This window comes from Oncorhynchus mykiss, chromosome 21, assembly GCF_057628025.1.
Source record: "Oncorhynchus mykiss isolate SJ-2025 chromosome 21, ASM5762802v1, whole genome shotgun sequence".
Classification (NCBI taxonomy): Eukaryota; Metazoa; Chordata; class Actinopteri; order Salmoniformes; family Salmonidae; genus Oncorhynchus; species Oncorhynchus mykiss.
Window position 1 is genome coordinate 22,171,803 of NC_143042.1, and position 14,441 is coordinate 22,186,243.

At 46.6% G+C, this 14,441-nt stretch overlaps 1 protein-coding gene across 27 annotated transcripts in view; it reads right to left on the reverse strand.

Annotated features, from left to right (window-relative positions):
• Nucleotides 1-14,441, reverse strand: part of foxp2 (forkhead box P2) — a 114,634-nt gene that overhangs the window by 47,347 nt on the left and 52,846 nt on the right. For all 27 annotated transcript variants that reach the window (XM_036957644.2, XM_090214268.1, XM_090214277.1 and 24 more), the window contains one exon: nt 603-692. In XM_036957644.2, coding sequence (XP_036813539.2) covers nt 603-692 — 90 coding nt within the window. The remainder of the gene's footprint in view (nt 1-602; nt 693-14,441) is intronic.

Here is a 14,441-nt window from a genome sequence, read left to right on the forward strand (position 1 = left end):
GAGCAGACTGTGCCCTTCTGTGACTGTGACTGTGCCCTTCATGGAAATCGCCGACAACCAAAACAGACCGTGGCTATAAGGCAAAATGACAGCTAGTTAAAAGGAGTTGCCTTTAACAACCCCTGGATTCAATCGGACGTGTTGTGCAAGCAAGTCACCTCTGAACCTGGTGGCGTTGCAATAGTGTGGGTCAATTGTGGAAAAGTGTTGCGTTTCATATCGTTGCGTTTCATATCGTTGCGTTTCATTCCATACAATAACTTTGATATTCACACAAAGAAAAAATGCTTCAGGATACTTTATCGTCTTTAACCCCCACCCTAATTATATTACATCTGGTGAAAGATATAAAAATAAGACAATGTGTGGAGATTTGACCACCGACAGTTGGTAAAACAGAGGCTGACAAATCGATTTGTTTCCTTGTGTATAAAACAGCTCGCTTTGCTTTGAGGACAGGCTGTCCCAGGTTTGCGAATTCCAATGACAGGTTCCAGAATTGCATTGCCAAATCAAACACACTTGTGGAGCAGAGGAAATCTTCTTTCCGAGACAGCATGTATTATGGATGGATTTAAGAGATTAGTGACCATGCTGCTCACCTGCAGTGGACGCTGTTTGTCGTTGTTCTTTGGAGATTTCAGGCCACTGCCTGGCTGTTGTAAGAGTAATTGCCTCGCTGCTTGTAGGGCCTGGAGAGGAAGAGAGAGAAGAGAACATGGATAGGGAGAGAGAGACAAGGGGGAGAGAGCAGGGAGAGATAGGGGATGGGGGAGAGACAGAGGGGGAGACAAAGAGAGGGGGAGAAAAACAGAAGAGAGAGACAGAGAAAAAAGCGAAACATTAGATTTATTTGGGATGACAACCAACCATAACATCTGAAAATATTCATAAAAGCTATTAAATTAGCCAAAATCTGTCAAGAAATATTATCCAATATTTTCAGCGACACTCTCTGACATGGCTTACAGTACGCCAGAGATCCATTTTTGTGATAATTCACACAGAGCCATGATCAAGGATAAATACAGTTTGTCTAAAGCACCCTTGAAGAGGCAGTTGGAGAAAAAAAAAAGCAAGGCGTCAGTAGAATTGACCTGTCTAGTGTGTGCTCAACTGAAATACCCACTTCTCGGCAAATTACTAGTCCATTTGCATATTCATAATATCAATCTGAAGTAGAGGCAGGCGATGTGGAGTGTTCCTAGAAGCCGTAATTAAAGTTGACAAAATCAACATCAGATTACCTTTGGAGTGAATTAACTAGGAGGCCAGGTTTAACACTATGCATTAACGCTGCTTATGCGCATGAAGGGAGAGAGAGAGAGAGAGAGAGAGAGAGAGAGAGACAGGGAGTGAGGGAGAGAGGAAGGGAGAGAGAGAGAGGGGGGGGGGGAGAGAGAGCGGGGGGGGGGGGGAGAGAGAGAGAGAGAGAGAGAGAGAGAGAGAGAGAGAGAGAGAGAGAGAGAGAGAGAGAAGCCCTTTCTCTGCCAGATGAAATTGGCTCACATGCTGTTTACATATGGCAGAAAGAATTATAAAATCACACTCCGGAAATGTTAAACATTTATCATCAACACCTAGACATGACTGATAGATTTATAGACAGGCTTGATTTCCCAGACACTTTCAGGGTGCGATGAGAAGATACAACCGAAGCCCATGTAGTGTATTGTATGTCTGACAAGTACAAAACTCATAGGGTATGATGGCTACCTACTCCTCCACTGCTTCAAGGCTACATCTGACGAAAGTCAATATGCCAGAAAGGCCATTGAGAGCAGATGGCAGCAGCATACTGTAGAATAAATATCCTTCCAAAAATAAAACAGAAGCATACCGTTAAAAACACAAAAACAACACAACACCTTCACAGGTGTTTATTTTTGAGTGAAGGAGAAGAAGAAGAAGAAGAAGAAGGGAAAAAACAAATCTCCTTCAGATGGAGAGTGACACTTCTTCCTCCCTGAGAATCATGGGGCCTTGTTTTATTTTCCTGGTGCTTGCCAGTATCCATGACAACAGCTGCTTTGACAGGATGTGCATATGGCACTGCACTGCCAGCTGGTGTGAACAATGTTTGAACTAGTACATTGAGATGCTGAGCAAACAGGGGAGAGAAGAGAGAGGGAGAGAGACAGATGAGAGAGGGACAAGAGTGAGATGGAGAGAGAGAGAGAGAGAGAGAGAGAGAGAGAGAGAGAGAGAGAGAGAGAGAGAGAGAGAGAAAGAGAGATAAAGAGAGAGAGAGGGAAGAGCCAGAGAGCGAGAAAGAGAGAGGGAGCAAGGGTTGCCACGTCTTAACCCTCTGGGACGGCAGCCATCCATCCCCCTGATCAATTATGAAAAGACAGAGCAAGGGGGCTGGGGCCGGGGAGGGCTGGGGCTGCCAGTCTGTCTGCTGGAGGCTCACAGGAGCCAGACGCGCTGAACCAAGGTAAACAAACACAATGCAGTGGCGCTGGGTTCTAACTTGCATTGATCCGTCTACCTCAGAAGGACGAGCCTCAGATTCAGCCTCAGCCTCAGCTGAAACCCACCAGTATGATGAGCCATGGCCTTTTACTTCACAAGAAACTCAAAAAAATCACCAACATCTACCAGGGTTGGCAGTACTACCTCTGTCACTGTTTGTCGGTCTTTCTACGCTTTGCTTGGGCTTTTAGAATGAGGAGAAATTCAAATTTGGTTTCCGATTTTAAATGATGATGATCGCATTTGTGTGACGGAGCAAATGTGAACACTATAAACAACTTTCCCCGGCTTCGAGACTTCCCAAGAAATCAGTGTAGTACTAAAATGTGGCTCCAACGAATCTACATTTGACAGTGAATTGGGCTACTTTCTGAAACCCAAGTCCAGCACTGATGCCTGATTCAAAATACAGTGCCAAACAGAACCACTACCGAGTGGCTTGGGTTGGTTTGCCCTCTGCAGTGTGAATCAGCAGGAGGAAATGCTTCTCTGTCCTTGGCATCAACATGGACTGTTTTCTGCTGAACTGTTGAAAAACAGAGACAAGAAAGTCACTCAATACAAGACAAGGGTCAGAGGTGAAGAGGAGGAGAACAGGACAGGGAATGAGCCATTTTAATGGTGCTTCCGATATCGGCCCTGACAGCGTTGCGACTGGGAGTGTACAGCTCAACTCGATTCAAGCTTATTAGAGGAGAACTCTGGTCACAATCTAGAATTGTACTTTTCTCACGCACTCCGCATCAACACAGCCCCGCTTTCGGGAAGCAGCGCGGGAGTTTGCGAGGCCTTAAAACTGACAGGAAAGTCATTGGCGTTACCGAGGTTACGTTTCTCCTACTGTCAGAATTTCTGAATATTCCGTCGTTACTGGGGGAAAGCAGCCATCCGTTTTCACCATCCATATAGACTTGGCCTAACTCCACACACACAGAGCTCTCTCCCCCCTCTCTTCTCTTCTCTTCTCCGCCTGACTATACAAAGCAGGCATGCCAAGAAAAGTCATCAAAAGTTTTTGCTGAAGACTCGCAACGGCGCACAGACAAAACATACAGAGCTGTCCTCCTATTTAACCTGGGTTGCTATGCACGGAAAATGACATCTCCTGTCTGTTAATGCACACACTGTATAAACAGAACAATGTCGCGCATTCTTGAGACGGCTGTAAGGGGCCCGCGAAAGAGCTCTGGCTCTAACATAAATAACAAGGCACTCAGAACAGCATATTTGATGTTGATATCCATCGCTGGGGATAGAAGACAAAAAAAATAAACACACACACACATACAGAGACACACACACACACACACACACACACACACACACACGTACAGAGACACACACACAGAGAAAAGGCTACGGCTCCACCGACTGATCCTTAGGAAAATAAGATTCAGCCCAAATGGATGTGGTGTAATTGGTTTCAGATAGCCAGGTCAGGAGAAATGAATTCAGGCAACTATTATGCGAAACGGAGGGAGAAACTAGAATGTTTACACAGGCACTCCCCCCTGCTACATGAATAGGCGTGCAGAGATCACTGCAAAGAGGAGAGAGACAGCCTAAAGAAACACATGTCAGCCATATCCCCCCCCCCCCCCCTCAGTCCACAGCCTGTGTTTAGACTTAATGCAGAGAGGTAATAAGGAACACATCACAATGCACCTTTGTGGGGGGAATGTGTGTGTGTGTGGGAGGGGGGGAGATTCCAACATCTTAAACAAGCATGAAATACATTAGCGGCTCGTCATGACTGGCCACACCATTACAAATCTACAGATTGCTTATGGTGGCTGGCTTTTATCTTAGGCCAGGGAGAAATAAGTCATCTGAAGGAATGCCACTCGTTCCAATACGTATACTAGTGACTGTATGAAATGCACCCTGAAATCAGAATTACGGTATATCAAAAGGAACCGTGACATTGTGTTTGGATTGGGTATGTCACTTCCTGAACTGCACAGGTGGTGGACGTTCTAGTCATTAAAGAATGTAGAGTACCTGTATGATGCTACTTCCTTACTGTGTGTGTGTGTGTGTGTGTGTGTGTGTGTGTGTGTGTGTGTGTGTGTGTGTGTGTGTGTGTGTGTGTGTGTGTGTGTGTGTGTGTGTTAACAGTAGTCCCCATCCTCTGTGCAGCCTCTGTGCAGAGCAGAGGGCTGCTGTTCAACAAGACTCTGTCATCCAGAACATCTCCAAGCAGACATGTCCTACTAGACACCAGACCCTGGGCTTATCTCCACTTACCCTCCCTTCACTGCTACCGGGAAACACAGCTAGACAACAGACAGAGGGGGAGGACAAAAAAAGACGAGTGCAACACTTTTTCAAGCCAGGGGAGAGAGGGGAGTCGCATGCCATGGAAAACAAGGCACAAACAGTTTAAGCTGAACAAACAAACAGGGGCTGATTGGATTGTGGCCTGCTGGCGGTACGGCTGCAGGAGATAGCATAGGAGGGCCTGACACTACACAGCAAAATATTGACACCACATTGCGTTATGTAAGTGGATTCAGGATAGAACAGAGGCTAAGGCTTCCTTGGAGGGGCTGGCGGGATGAAGAGGGGGATAAAAACATTCTACACAGTTCATGAATGCAGAAGTGGATGGACTTTCATGAAAACAAGCAAAGTGTGACCTGGTGCCGTCGTAACGATGGAATTGGAATCCTGTTGAAGTCTTTCACTGGATCAAACAGGAAAACAGACGCATGAATGACATCTGCATACAAAGTGTGTTGTATATTCTGTACACAAAATCGTCCAATTAGTCTGACACAGGACCAAAGCCTCTGTCTGGTTGTCTGGTGTATCCTCGTATTGATTCCCCTAACTGAAGTGACTTACTAGCAGGAGTTGAAAGATTTGTATCCCTTTCATAAAAGGTCACCCAGAACAGTAATGCACCAGTGGCTTCAACAATACCTGGCAGTGGTTCCCTTATCACCCCCAGCTGCACAAAGCCCATTCCAACACAATACAGGGGGATTCGCCTGCACTCTGCTTGACTGGCTCCTCAGAATAGAAACCATTACGGGAAAATAACGACACCTTTCAGACTGGAGTTACAGGAACAAATTGTAGCAGAGTCGGAGGACACAGATGCATGGAGCGGAGAGCTTGACTAAGGCCCAACAAACAAGAGGTAAACAAAAGTCAGTGAGTTGGTGGATCAGCATCGGAGGGAGGGGAGAGAGAGTTCACACAAATAAATCATGCCATTGTCTCATACTTGGGAGAAAAAAAACAGCTTGTTGTGGAATCAGAGGATAGTGTTTTTCTACGGTTGTTGTGGAGAGAGGGACACACACACACACACACACACACACACACACACACACACACACACACACACACACACACACACACACACACACACACACACACACACACACACACACCTGAGCAGTAGAGGTGGGGGAGAGGATGTGGGAGTAATGAGCATTTGTATGTATGAGTCAATAAATCAACAGAGTCTGCAAAGGTGGAAAGAGCAAGAGAGCGAGGGAGCAGTCCGTTGAGAATCTGCTTCAGCCACAGGACGGAGAGGCGAGCTAAACAGCAGAACAATGGGCTTCTGTGTGCTGCTCTGCTCTGCTTCCTCCGTCTGGTGCCACGACTCACTACTAACAGAGCAAAAGTCTCTCTCTCTCTCTATTTCTACGTCCGTTTCTCTCTCTCTCGTTCTGTCTGTTTCTTCCTCTCCCTCCCTCTCTATCTTTATCCCCCCTCTATCTCTCACTCAGTAATTCTCTCTATAAGAATTCCTTCAATTTCTTTCTTCTTTCTTTCTTCCCTTCTTTCTCTCTCCTCCTCCCTCTCTCTCCTTGTTTATTGATCCTCTAGATTAAGAATCCCAGGGCGAGGGATTGTAACACACAAACAATGGAAATGATTTTGGGGTGTGCTTATTTGCCTTCCCCTTGCATCTATTTGGCCTGTGTCTGTAGACAATTATGCTTCCCCAGCCCCAGACTCAGGTGCTAATAACGAAGGACAAATAGAATCATATGTGTAAACTTCCCCCTCTGATGAAAATTTATATTAACTTTCTGCCACTGTAAACAGAGCCGGCATAGCTCAGCCCTCCCCAGTGAATTGGAAGATGAATTCAGTCATTGCTACCCCAGGAAGCTGTGCACTTATAGGGGAAGGGAGGGGGGGGGGGGGGTAGAAAATATGGAATCCTGCTCCATTGTGCAACCTCACACTTATTTTCCCAGCTCGGGAGAGAGACAAAACATGGGTCTGCTCAGCCCATCAGGGGAGGGAGGGAGGGAGGGAGGGAGAGAGAGAGAGAGAGAGAGAGAGAGAGAGAGAGAGAGAGAGAGAGAGAGACAGGGAGTGAGGGAGGGAGGAAGGAAGGGAGAGAGAGAGAGAGAGAGAGAGAGAGAGAGAGAGAGTATTCTATCCATCCGCCCTGGCGGAGAGAGAAACGGTGCCAGCAATAACACACCAAACAAAGCGAGCCTGCCATCGTTCACTGCAACCACAAACATTCATACACTTCCCACCTCCTGCAGATACTGTCATGGATATTCTGTGCAAATACAAGGAAATCGTGTCTATGGAGCGCGCATAATAGTTTACAGTTTGCCAGCAACCTGTGAGGTGAACTTATACACCACATAAAACACACTGCTGGGAGCGAGTCAGAGAACCACCTGACATCGTCTCGATGCATCTCTTCCCTGTTTCTTCCCTTATGAAATTATATTTATCCCGCTTCTCTTCTGGTGGTTCTAGTAAAGCCTTCACTTTCAACTGCAGCATATATCACTGGGTTTAGATAAGGTGACTCACGGGCCATTGACAGCTCTTTTATCTGCTCGTCTTAGGGAAGTCCTTTAAAGCTGAACAACTGAAAGCTCCCACAATCTACTATGAAAAAGAGAAGAGACTGCCTTTCACTTACACCTGAGGGAGGTGTGTGGAGAGAGAGTGTATGTGTGAGTGTACGTGCGTACGTGCATGCTTAGTGTGTGTGTACACAGCAGGGGTGGGCAAACCTTTTGGCTTGAGGGCCACATCGGGATTTTGAAATTCAACGGAGGGCTGCATTTTTGGGGGGACCAATTGTTGGTTAAAATCAATTAAAATCACAGCGGTCTAAGACACTCCATCCCATTGCTTGAAGCTTCACTACAGACCCGGGTTCAATCCCAGGCTGTGTCACAGCTGGCCGTGACCCATGAGGAGGCGCACAATTGGCCCAGCGTCGTCCGGGTTAGGAGAGGGTTTGGCAGGCCGAGATTTCCTTGTCCCATCGAGCTCTAGAGCACGCAGACACGGTCACCAGGTGTATGGTGTTTCCTCTGACACATTGGTGCGTATGGCTTCCGGGTTAAGCGAGCATTGTCTCAAGATGCAGTGCGGCTTGGCTGGGTTTGGCTGTTTCGGAGGACGCACGGCTCTCGACCTTTGCCTCTCGACCACGGCTCTCGACCTTTGCGATGGGACAAGACTGTAACTACCAATTGGATACCTAGAAATTGGGGGAAATTTTTTATGTCTTGCAAGCTGTACTTTGCCCCCCCCTTGGTATACAGTATATGTGTTGGGGTGTGTGTGTATGTGCATGCCTGTGTTTGTCTGCACCCTACCTCTTCTTAATGGTTCAGGCACACACTTGATTCACTTGATTCCCCCTTCAAGTGATTATGATCCATCTCCTTTTCACAGTTCCAGATGGCTGAACATCACACAGTTGGAAGAATACTTACTATGGAACGTTGCATTAAAAGCATCTACAGTTCATTTAGAGCAGGGCCGGCCAGTGGAAACAGCAATGCTTGGAAAGCAATGGATTGTAGCTAAAACGTGTGTGTTTCTGAGCGCTAGGGGAAGACAGAATGAAGTTGTTTTCCTCCATCAGTGTTCTGTTTGTGTCTGTCTTTAATGACGGGGAGTTACTAAGCGGCTCCCACGCCAAAGTGGACGGCCGGAGGCTACGAGCGTTCTGACTACGGCACAGGAGTGCAGGGAACCTTTCAACAGCATCGACGGAAGATGATGTGTTTGTGCAGGATGTCAATAAGAATACACATGCCTAAAATGATAAACACACACACAGACATGCATGCACACACAGACACAGACACAGAGACACACATGCGGACACGCACACGCACACGCACACACACACACACACACACACACACACTACACTGCCAAAAACCTCGAGTCATAATAGGACTGTAAACAAAATCTAACTGAAATGAAAATATGAAATATGAGAGTAAAGCTTCACCACATCCAACTCATTGTTACCAATGCCAACAACAGGCCTGGGCCCATATCTGACTGTTTTATTAACTAACTATCCTTGTGCTTGTTTGCGGGTTTAATCCCCCCCATTAACACCCATCATTACCAAATCACCTTGACACAACCCTATGGCTTATCATTGGGTATCAACCAAAGTGGACTTAACCAGGAATCATATACTGTCCATGAATGACAAGAGCATCTTTCGTTGGCATTAAGTAGATTGAAACCTTGCCTCTTCCTTTCCACAGAAATTGAGCTTTTAGACAACGGGGATAATCAGCTCCAGTGTGCTTTGCTGTAGCCAGTTGATCACACCCCCTCGGAGGCTCTCATGCTGCAGGTCAATAGAGTGAGTCTGGACCTGGCTGGGGCTCAGGTTGTGTGGTAAGTGTTACCTCCAGGGTCGATTAAATGCAACTCTGACCTTAGCTGTAAATGACTTAACCTTAATGACTGCATGACTAACCCAATAGCCATTGGGCTGAGTGTGGAGCTAGGCTAGTACTGTGTATGGGCTGGAATATAGAGCGCACATAGCAGTTGTATTGGGCTAGGCTGTTTCTCATGTTTGTAGCCAATTCACCAACAATGGCGGCACAAACAACAGGGAAAGAATTAGTAAGACAACACTGTGCACTGATTCGCTCAGCACACCTTCACCTACTGTAGGTGGCCAGAAAGTGGTTGTTTTCTGTTCGATTACTTGGGTCCTGTGTTGTCATTAGCCTCTATGGGAAGAGCCTCCGGCCCATCCGAGATGCCAGAGTGATGGATCTCCGGGGCCCAATCTCAATGAACGCCCGGTTCCACCAAAGATCACTGAAGTTAATGGCCACTACATCTAGCCGTGGAGGGCCAATGCATCTCCGTCAACTGTTTCCCTGCTTATGGAGTTACGCTTTCCAACACCTCCTTCTCTTCACGTACCATCCCCAGCACTCTATCTCATCCAGTTGTCTTGTGAATATTCCAATTACTCCGTGTGTCTGACCTTTAAGTGAGCTGCGATAGATACAGTTATCTTCTCCTCTCTGACACACCGCGTCTATCAATCAGCGTCTTGCCTGCCTGCCTGCCTGCCTGCCTGCCTGCCTGCCTGCCCGCCCGCGGTAGAGGGAGGCTGGGAAGTGGAGGAAGGCTGGGAGGGAGAGAGGAGGAGAGGAACTATAGCTCTGGAAGCGCTATCATCACACTGCTCCGTCTAGAGAGTTGTGCATGGTTAAGGTGGGAAATGAGAGGAGCACAAGCCCCATTGATAAAGACGTACACACACACACCAGTGAACACATCTGCAGGCCTAGACACAAGCAGTCACAAACACACACATGCGCGTACGCAAACACACACACACTGGTGGAAAAAAAACAACGTGAAATATATTTGTTTCGGACCACTACCTGGCTGACGATACCCCTGCTCCCATAAACAAAAAGCCCCTTTTCCACCGGCATCCTATAACACGCTCATAAGAATAACCTCCTAGCGTGAAAAAAGTCATACTTCTTTAGTTTCATTCTTTTCCTCCCCTATCCAACGGGTCTAATCTACATCTTTCATTGAATCAAGAATGGAAATTCAGGAGCAATGCTTCTTTTTCAATTTCATGCTGAAGTAACTCAAGTCAGTGGATGTAATTTCTCCTAACAAGAAAATGTATCACTGTGTCGCTCACTTAGTGTGTCCATGTGAGAAGCGGGGGCTTTTTGCATTTTTTTTTTTTTTTTTTTAAGGCTTTGATAAATGTGCCAAAAGCATGATCACTCCCTCCACAGCACTCCACACAAGGCCGGCACAATTACACTGGTTATTAAAAAAACCTCTGACTTGAATCTACATCAAAAAGAAATGACAGATAATTTATAGCGAAGGAAGGAGCTACTGCATAGAAATATAGAAAAAGGGGAAGGGGGATGATTTCATACTGTAAGAGTCTCAATCCTCAACATTGTTCAGATGATCATGCATTGTATATCTTTGATGCTATTGAACCTATAATGTAGTTAAAGTTCGTACAGAAAGTGATAAACACACTGCGATGTTGAAGTCAACTGTGAAATTATGAGGATGATAAAAACTTGTACCAAAGAAGCAATATTTCTGCACTCTAACAACATTGACAAAAGCCCATGGCTGACAAACGACAGAAACTCGTTTGGGGTACAAAAATTTGACATTTGTGCAAATGACGATTATCATTTTCATAGGGAATTGGATGATGAAGTCCAAACAGGTGAAAGTGAACGCATAAAGCAGCAATATCACTGAAACAATCCCACGCATGGCCAAGTCACTCAGCTAATGTATATTTATCATGTAAACTTCTGATAAATGCATATGCAGAAACAATCAAATCGTCCCATTTTCATTGGTGCCTCGTGCACAAAGACTCAAGCGTGAAACCCAATATCAGCTTAGTGTCTACTCGAGCTTGAAACGCTGCTACGCATACCACAAAGCATGTTCTGCATATGCTCATAGCCTTCCCTTATCAGGCTGAAACAACGAAGCAGCTTCCCACTGCTCTCACTGATCAATTCAACCCCAGTTAAGTTGTCCCAGTGCGGGTAAATAACCAGTGATTAGGGCCTTGATGAGGACTGGCAGGCTGCTGGGGATGGGGGAACAGAGAACAGCTTCATTTAGAGGGTCTGGCTGGTCTGCAAGGCTGGGGTCCTTTGCTGTGGGTCTTCTACTCTTACCTCCATATGGCCTCCCTTAAACTGGGGCGAGACCAGACGAGAGGAGACGAAAGAGACACCCAGAATGGCTGACGAAGTGATGAAGACGTCCGGGCCAGAATGACAGGAGAGGAAATGGATCGGGAACGTCAGCGGCTAAGGCCTCTGGACCAACAAGGGGCGCTTCAAACGAAAGCCCGCTAGTGAGAAAGGCAGACCGTAAAGCCAGAGCTAAGTGACATGTATGTCTGTTTGAAAAGCCTCTTGGGTATTTGGTCGAGGTGAGGCCCGGGCTTATTTACTGCGTTTGTTCGAAAAGCCCTGAAGAGGAGAAGAGCAGCCGGCTGAGAGAGGAAAAAGGCCCCTACTACATATGTATACAGCGTTGGTTGGGAGGCTGTGGGTGGATGATGAGCATCCCTTCCCTTAGCAGGCTTCCAGCCACAGCTTTCAGGGGGGAACAGACCATTCACATATTCAGGAGGAAGATTCTGGTTGGAGTCACCTGATAGTGTTCGTACATAAGAAGCAGAGACTGCTAGCTGACATCTGGTGTTTGGTCAACGGATTGTGGAAACTGTTGGGGTTAAGAAAAGGGCTAAGGACCGCGGACACTGGAGCTGCCTACTTCTAGTCATCCCTTTAACAAGATTTGGATCATTTTAATATTTGTTACAGGAGGGAAGGAAAAACAACAACTGCAAGGCAGGCGTTTCGGAGGCTGATTTGTGACTATTCATGGCCAAAGCGGAGAGAAACTGTAATACCAGACATGCTTGTTAAATTCACAACGCTCCAAAGCTGCCTTCTAGCAAATCCTGCCTCTTGGTTGTCAGCTTAAGACGTAGGGCATATGCATATGTGTTATTTTTAAGCTCTGTTAAATGGATAGCGGTGTCGCAGGCTATCAAACGTCTAAGCCACTTGCTTTGGGGAATCGCTTGTGTGAGGCAAGCGGCAATGCATTACTCTCTACAACTGCATCTTTAAGGACGTAGTTTTTTTTTTAACTTCCTTCCCCCCAGCATACTCTACATCACGAACCCAGGCATTATGTATGCACCTTCAGTGACTGGCCACTCCACCTCGCCGTATTAACGACCTGCTAGTCTATTGTTAGTCAATGACAGGGGAGTGGGCAACAAACAATGACAGAATGCCTGTTTCAATACAATTATTGTTAAGGGGTGAAAAATCTGCGATGCATTCTTAGAGAGACGAAAAAAAGCCATCTGCAAATAAATTATTGTTGGGCATTGAGCTGTAGCAATAGCCGGGGGCTTTACGGATCCAGGACTATGGATCGAGCACTATTTATTTCCCGGTCGTAGGGAGCGGAGCAGGGCGGTTTAGGAGGCATAAAAGGAAATGAGTTGTGAAGTGGCCATTGATCCTGACCTGCACTGGCTGGCTGGGTCTTATTTATAAAGAGAGGTTAACCCTGGCTCTAATCACTGGCTCTAACCTACAGCAGTCCTAGCAGTATTCTAGCACTATGGAGTAAGATGAATGCTGCACTACTACTGTTTTGGATGTAGCCTACACTTACTCTCATCTTGCTAATGCTAAGTACCATAACATCACGTAATAATATGGCACCTTCAGAAATATAATGCTAACTACTTTTCTGGACCTTATCACCACATGTTCTCTGAGAGAGTGGCAGCTTGTCATGAGCGTGTGTGTGGGCAGTGACACCGTCGGTGACACGGTGAACACACTCTCCTGCCACCAGGCCCCCCCGTCCTCCCCCCTGCCCTTGACCTGCTGTGTTCCACCCATGGTGCACCTCAACCCACACGCGCAGCGCTCACACGCGCAGCGCTCACACGCGCACCTCTCACAATTGCACCCAGCTGCTCAAGCATAAAATGCTCATAAGTGTTTGTTTCCAGCAGATTTCACTCCTCTCCCTTTCTGTCTCTCTCCTCTCCCCCGCTCCTCCATCCCCATTCCTCTCTCCTCCTCGTCTCTCTTTCAAAGCCTTGCAGCTTGACATTTCCGTGGGTCTCAGGAGACCAGGACGTGAAATGGAGTTACTGCGGGAGCCACACTGTAAATTCCATGAAGCCACATGTAACGTGTCTTAAACACAGATGGACACTCCAGGTTTAAAGCAGGGAAAAAAAAGAAGAAGAAGCGAGGGGTGACGAGAAAGATAAAAGAATAATACACCTGTTTTGTCTGGGGAGGGGAGCAAACAGCAGCAACGTCGTCCTGTCTGTCATTCACATCCTATATCTTGAGTGTCATCGACATAGAGGGGAGAAGGACGAGTCTATATGTCAGGCTGTATGTGCAGTACTTAAGGGACCGTCTGGGAGATAGTAGTGAAATATTCTAAATGAAATGTATAGCTATACCCACTATAAATAAGTGGGGCATGGAGCAGGGAGGCACGGGCCATCCTTCGACTGTGGAAACAGTGATGGAGAGAAAAAAAAAGAAATACGTAAGACATAAACTGTGGGTTCCTGTCACTTTCTGCCTTTCAAACCGACACTCTTATCTCCATTTAGAACGATGACTACAGACAACAGCCTTCTCTTTCCAACTGTCCATTTTCAAGAAGAAACCCTTTATCATAACCTGGGGGAAAACACAGTGTAGTCTGTGGTAGACTGACGGTGAGGTGTGTTATTTACACACTCGAGTCGGGCCAGTCTGTAAAGATAAACCTAATGAGGTTCTTTGTGTAAGAGTGCAAATGAGAGTCACCTCCCTCACCGGGCTCCAGAGGGGAGAGAACCAGGGTGATTAGGCCTTTCAATTATGCTCAAGGGCAAAGCCCAGATTTGCATCTGAAGGGGGGGGATCCTTCTTTTTGTTTGTCCTGATGAGCTGGGATGGAGCAGATATATACAGCATCCAGCATCACATCACAGTGACTTTTTAATGTATCACTGCCACCTCCACCTCCACCATTTTCCCTATAGGCAAAGACCCAGAATATGGATTGTGAGGAAAACAGAAGCCCTGGCAAGCTGTTGTGTACAAGCGTCTCGAGCCTGCATCCTC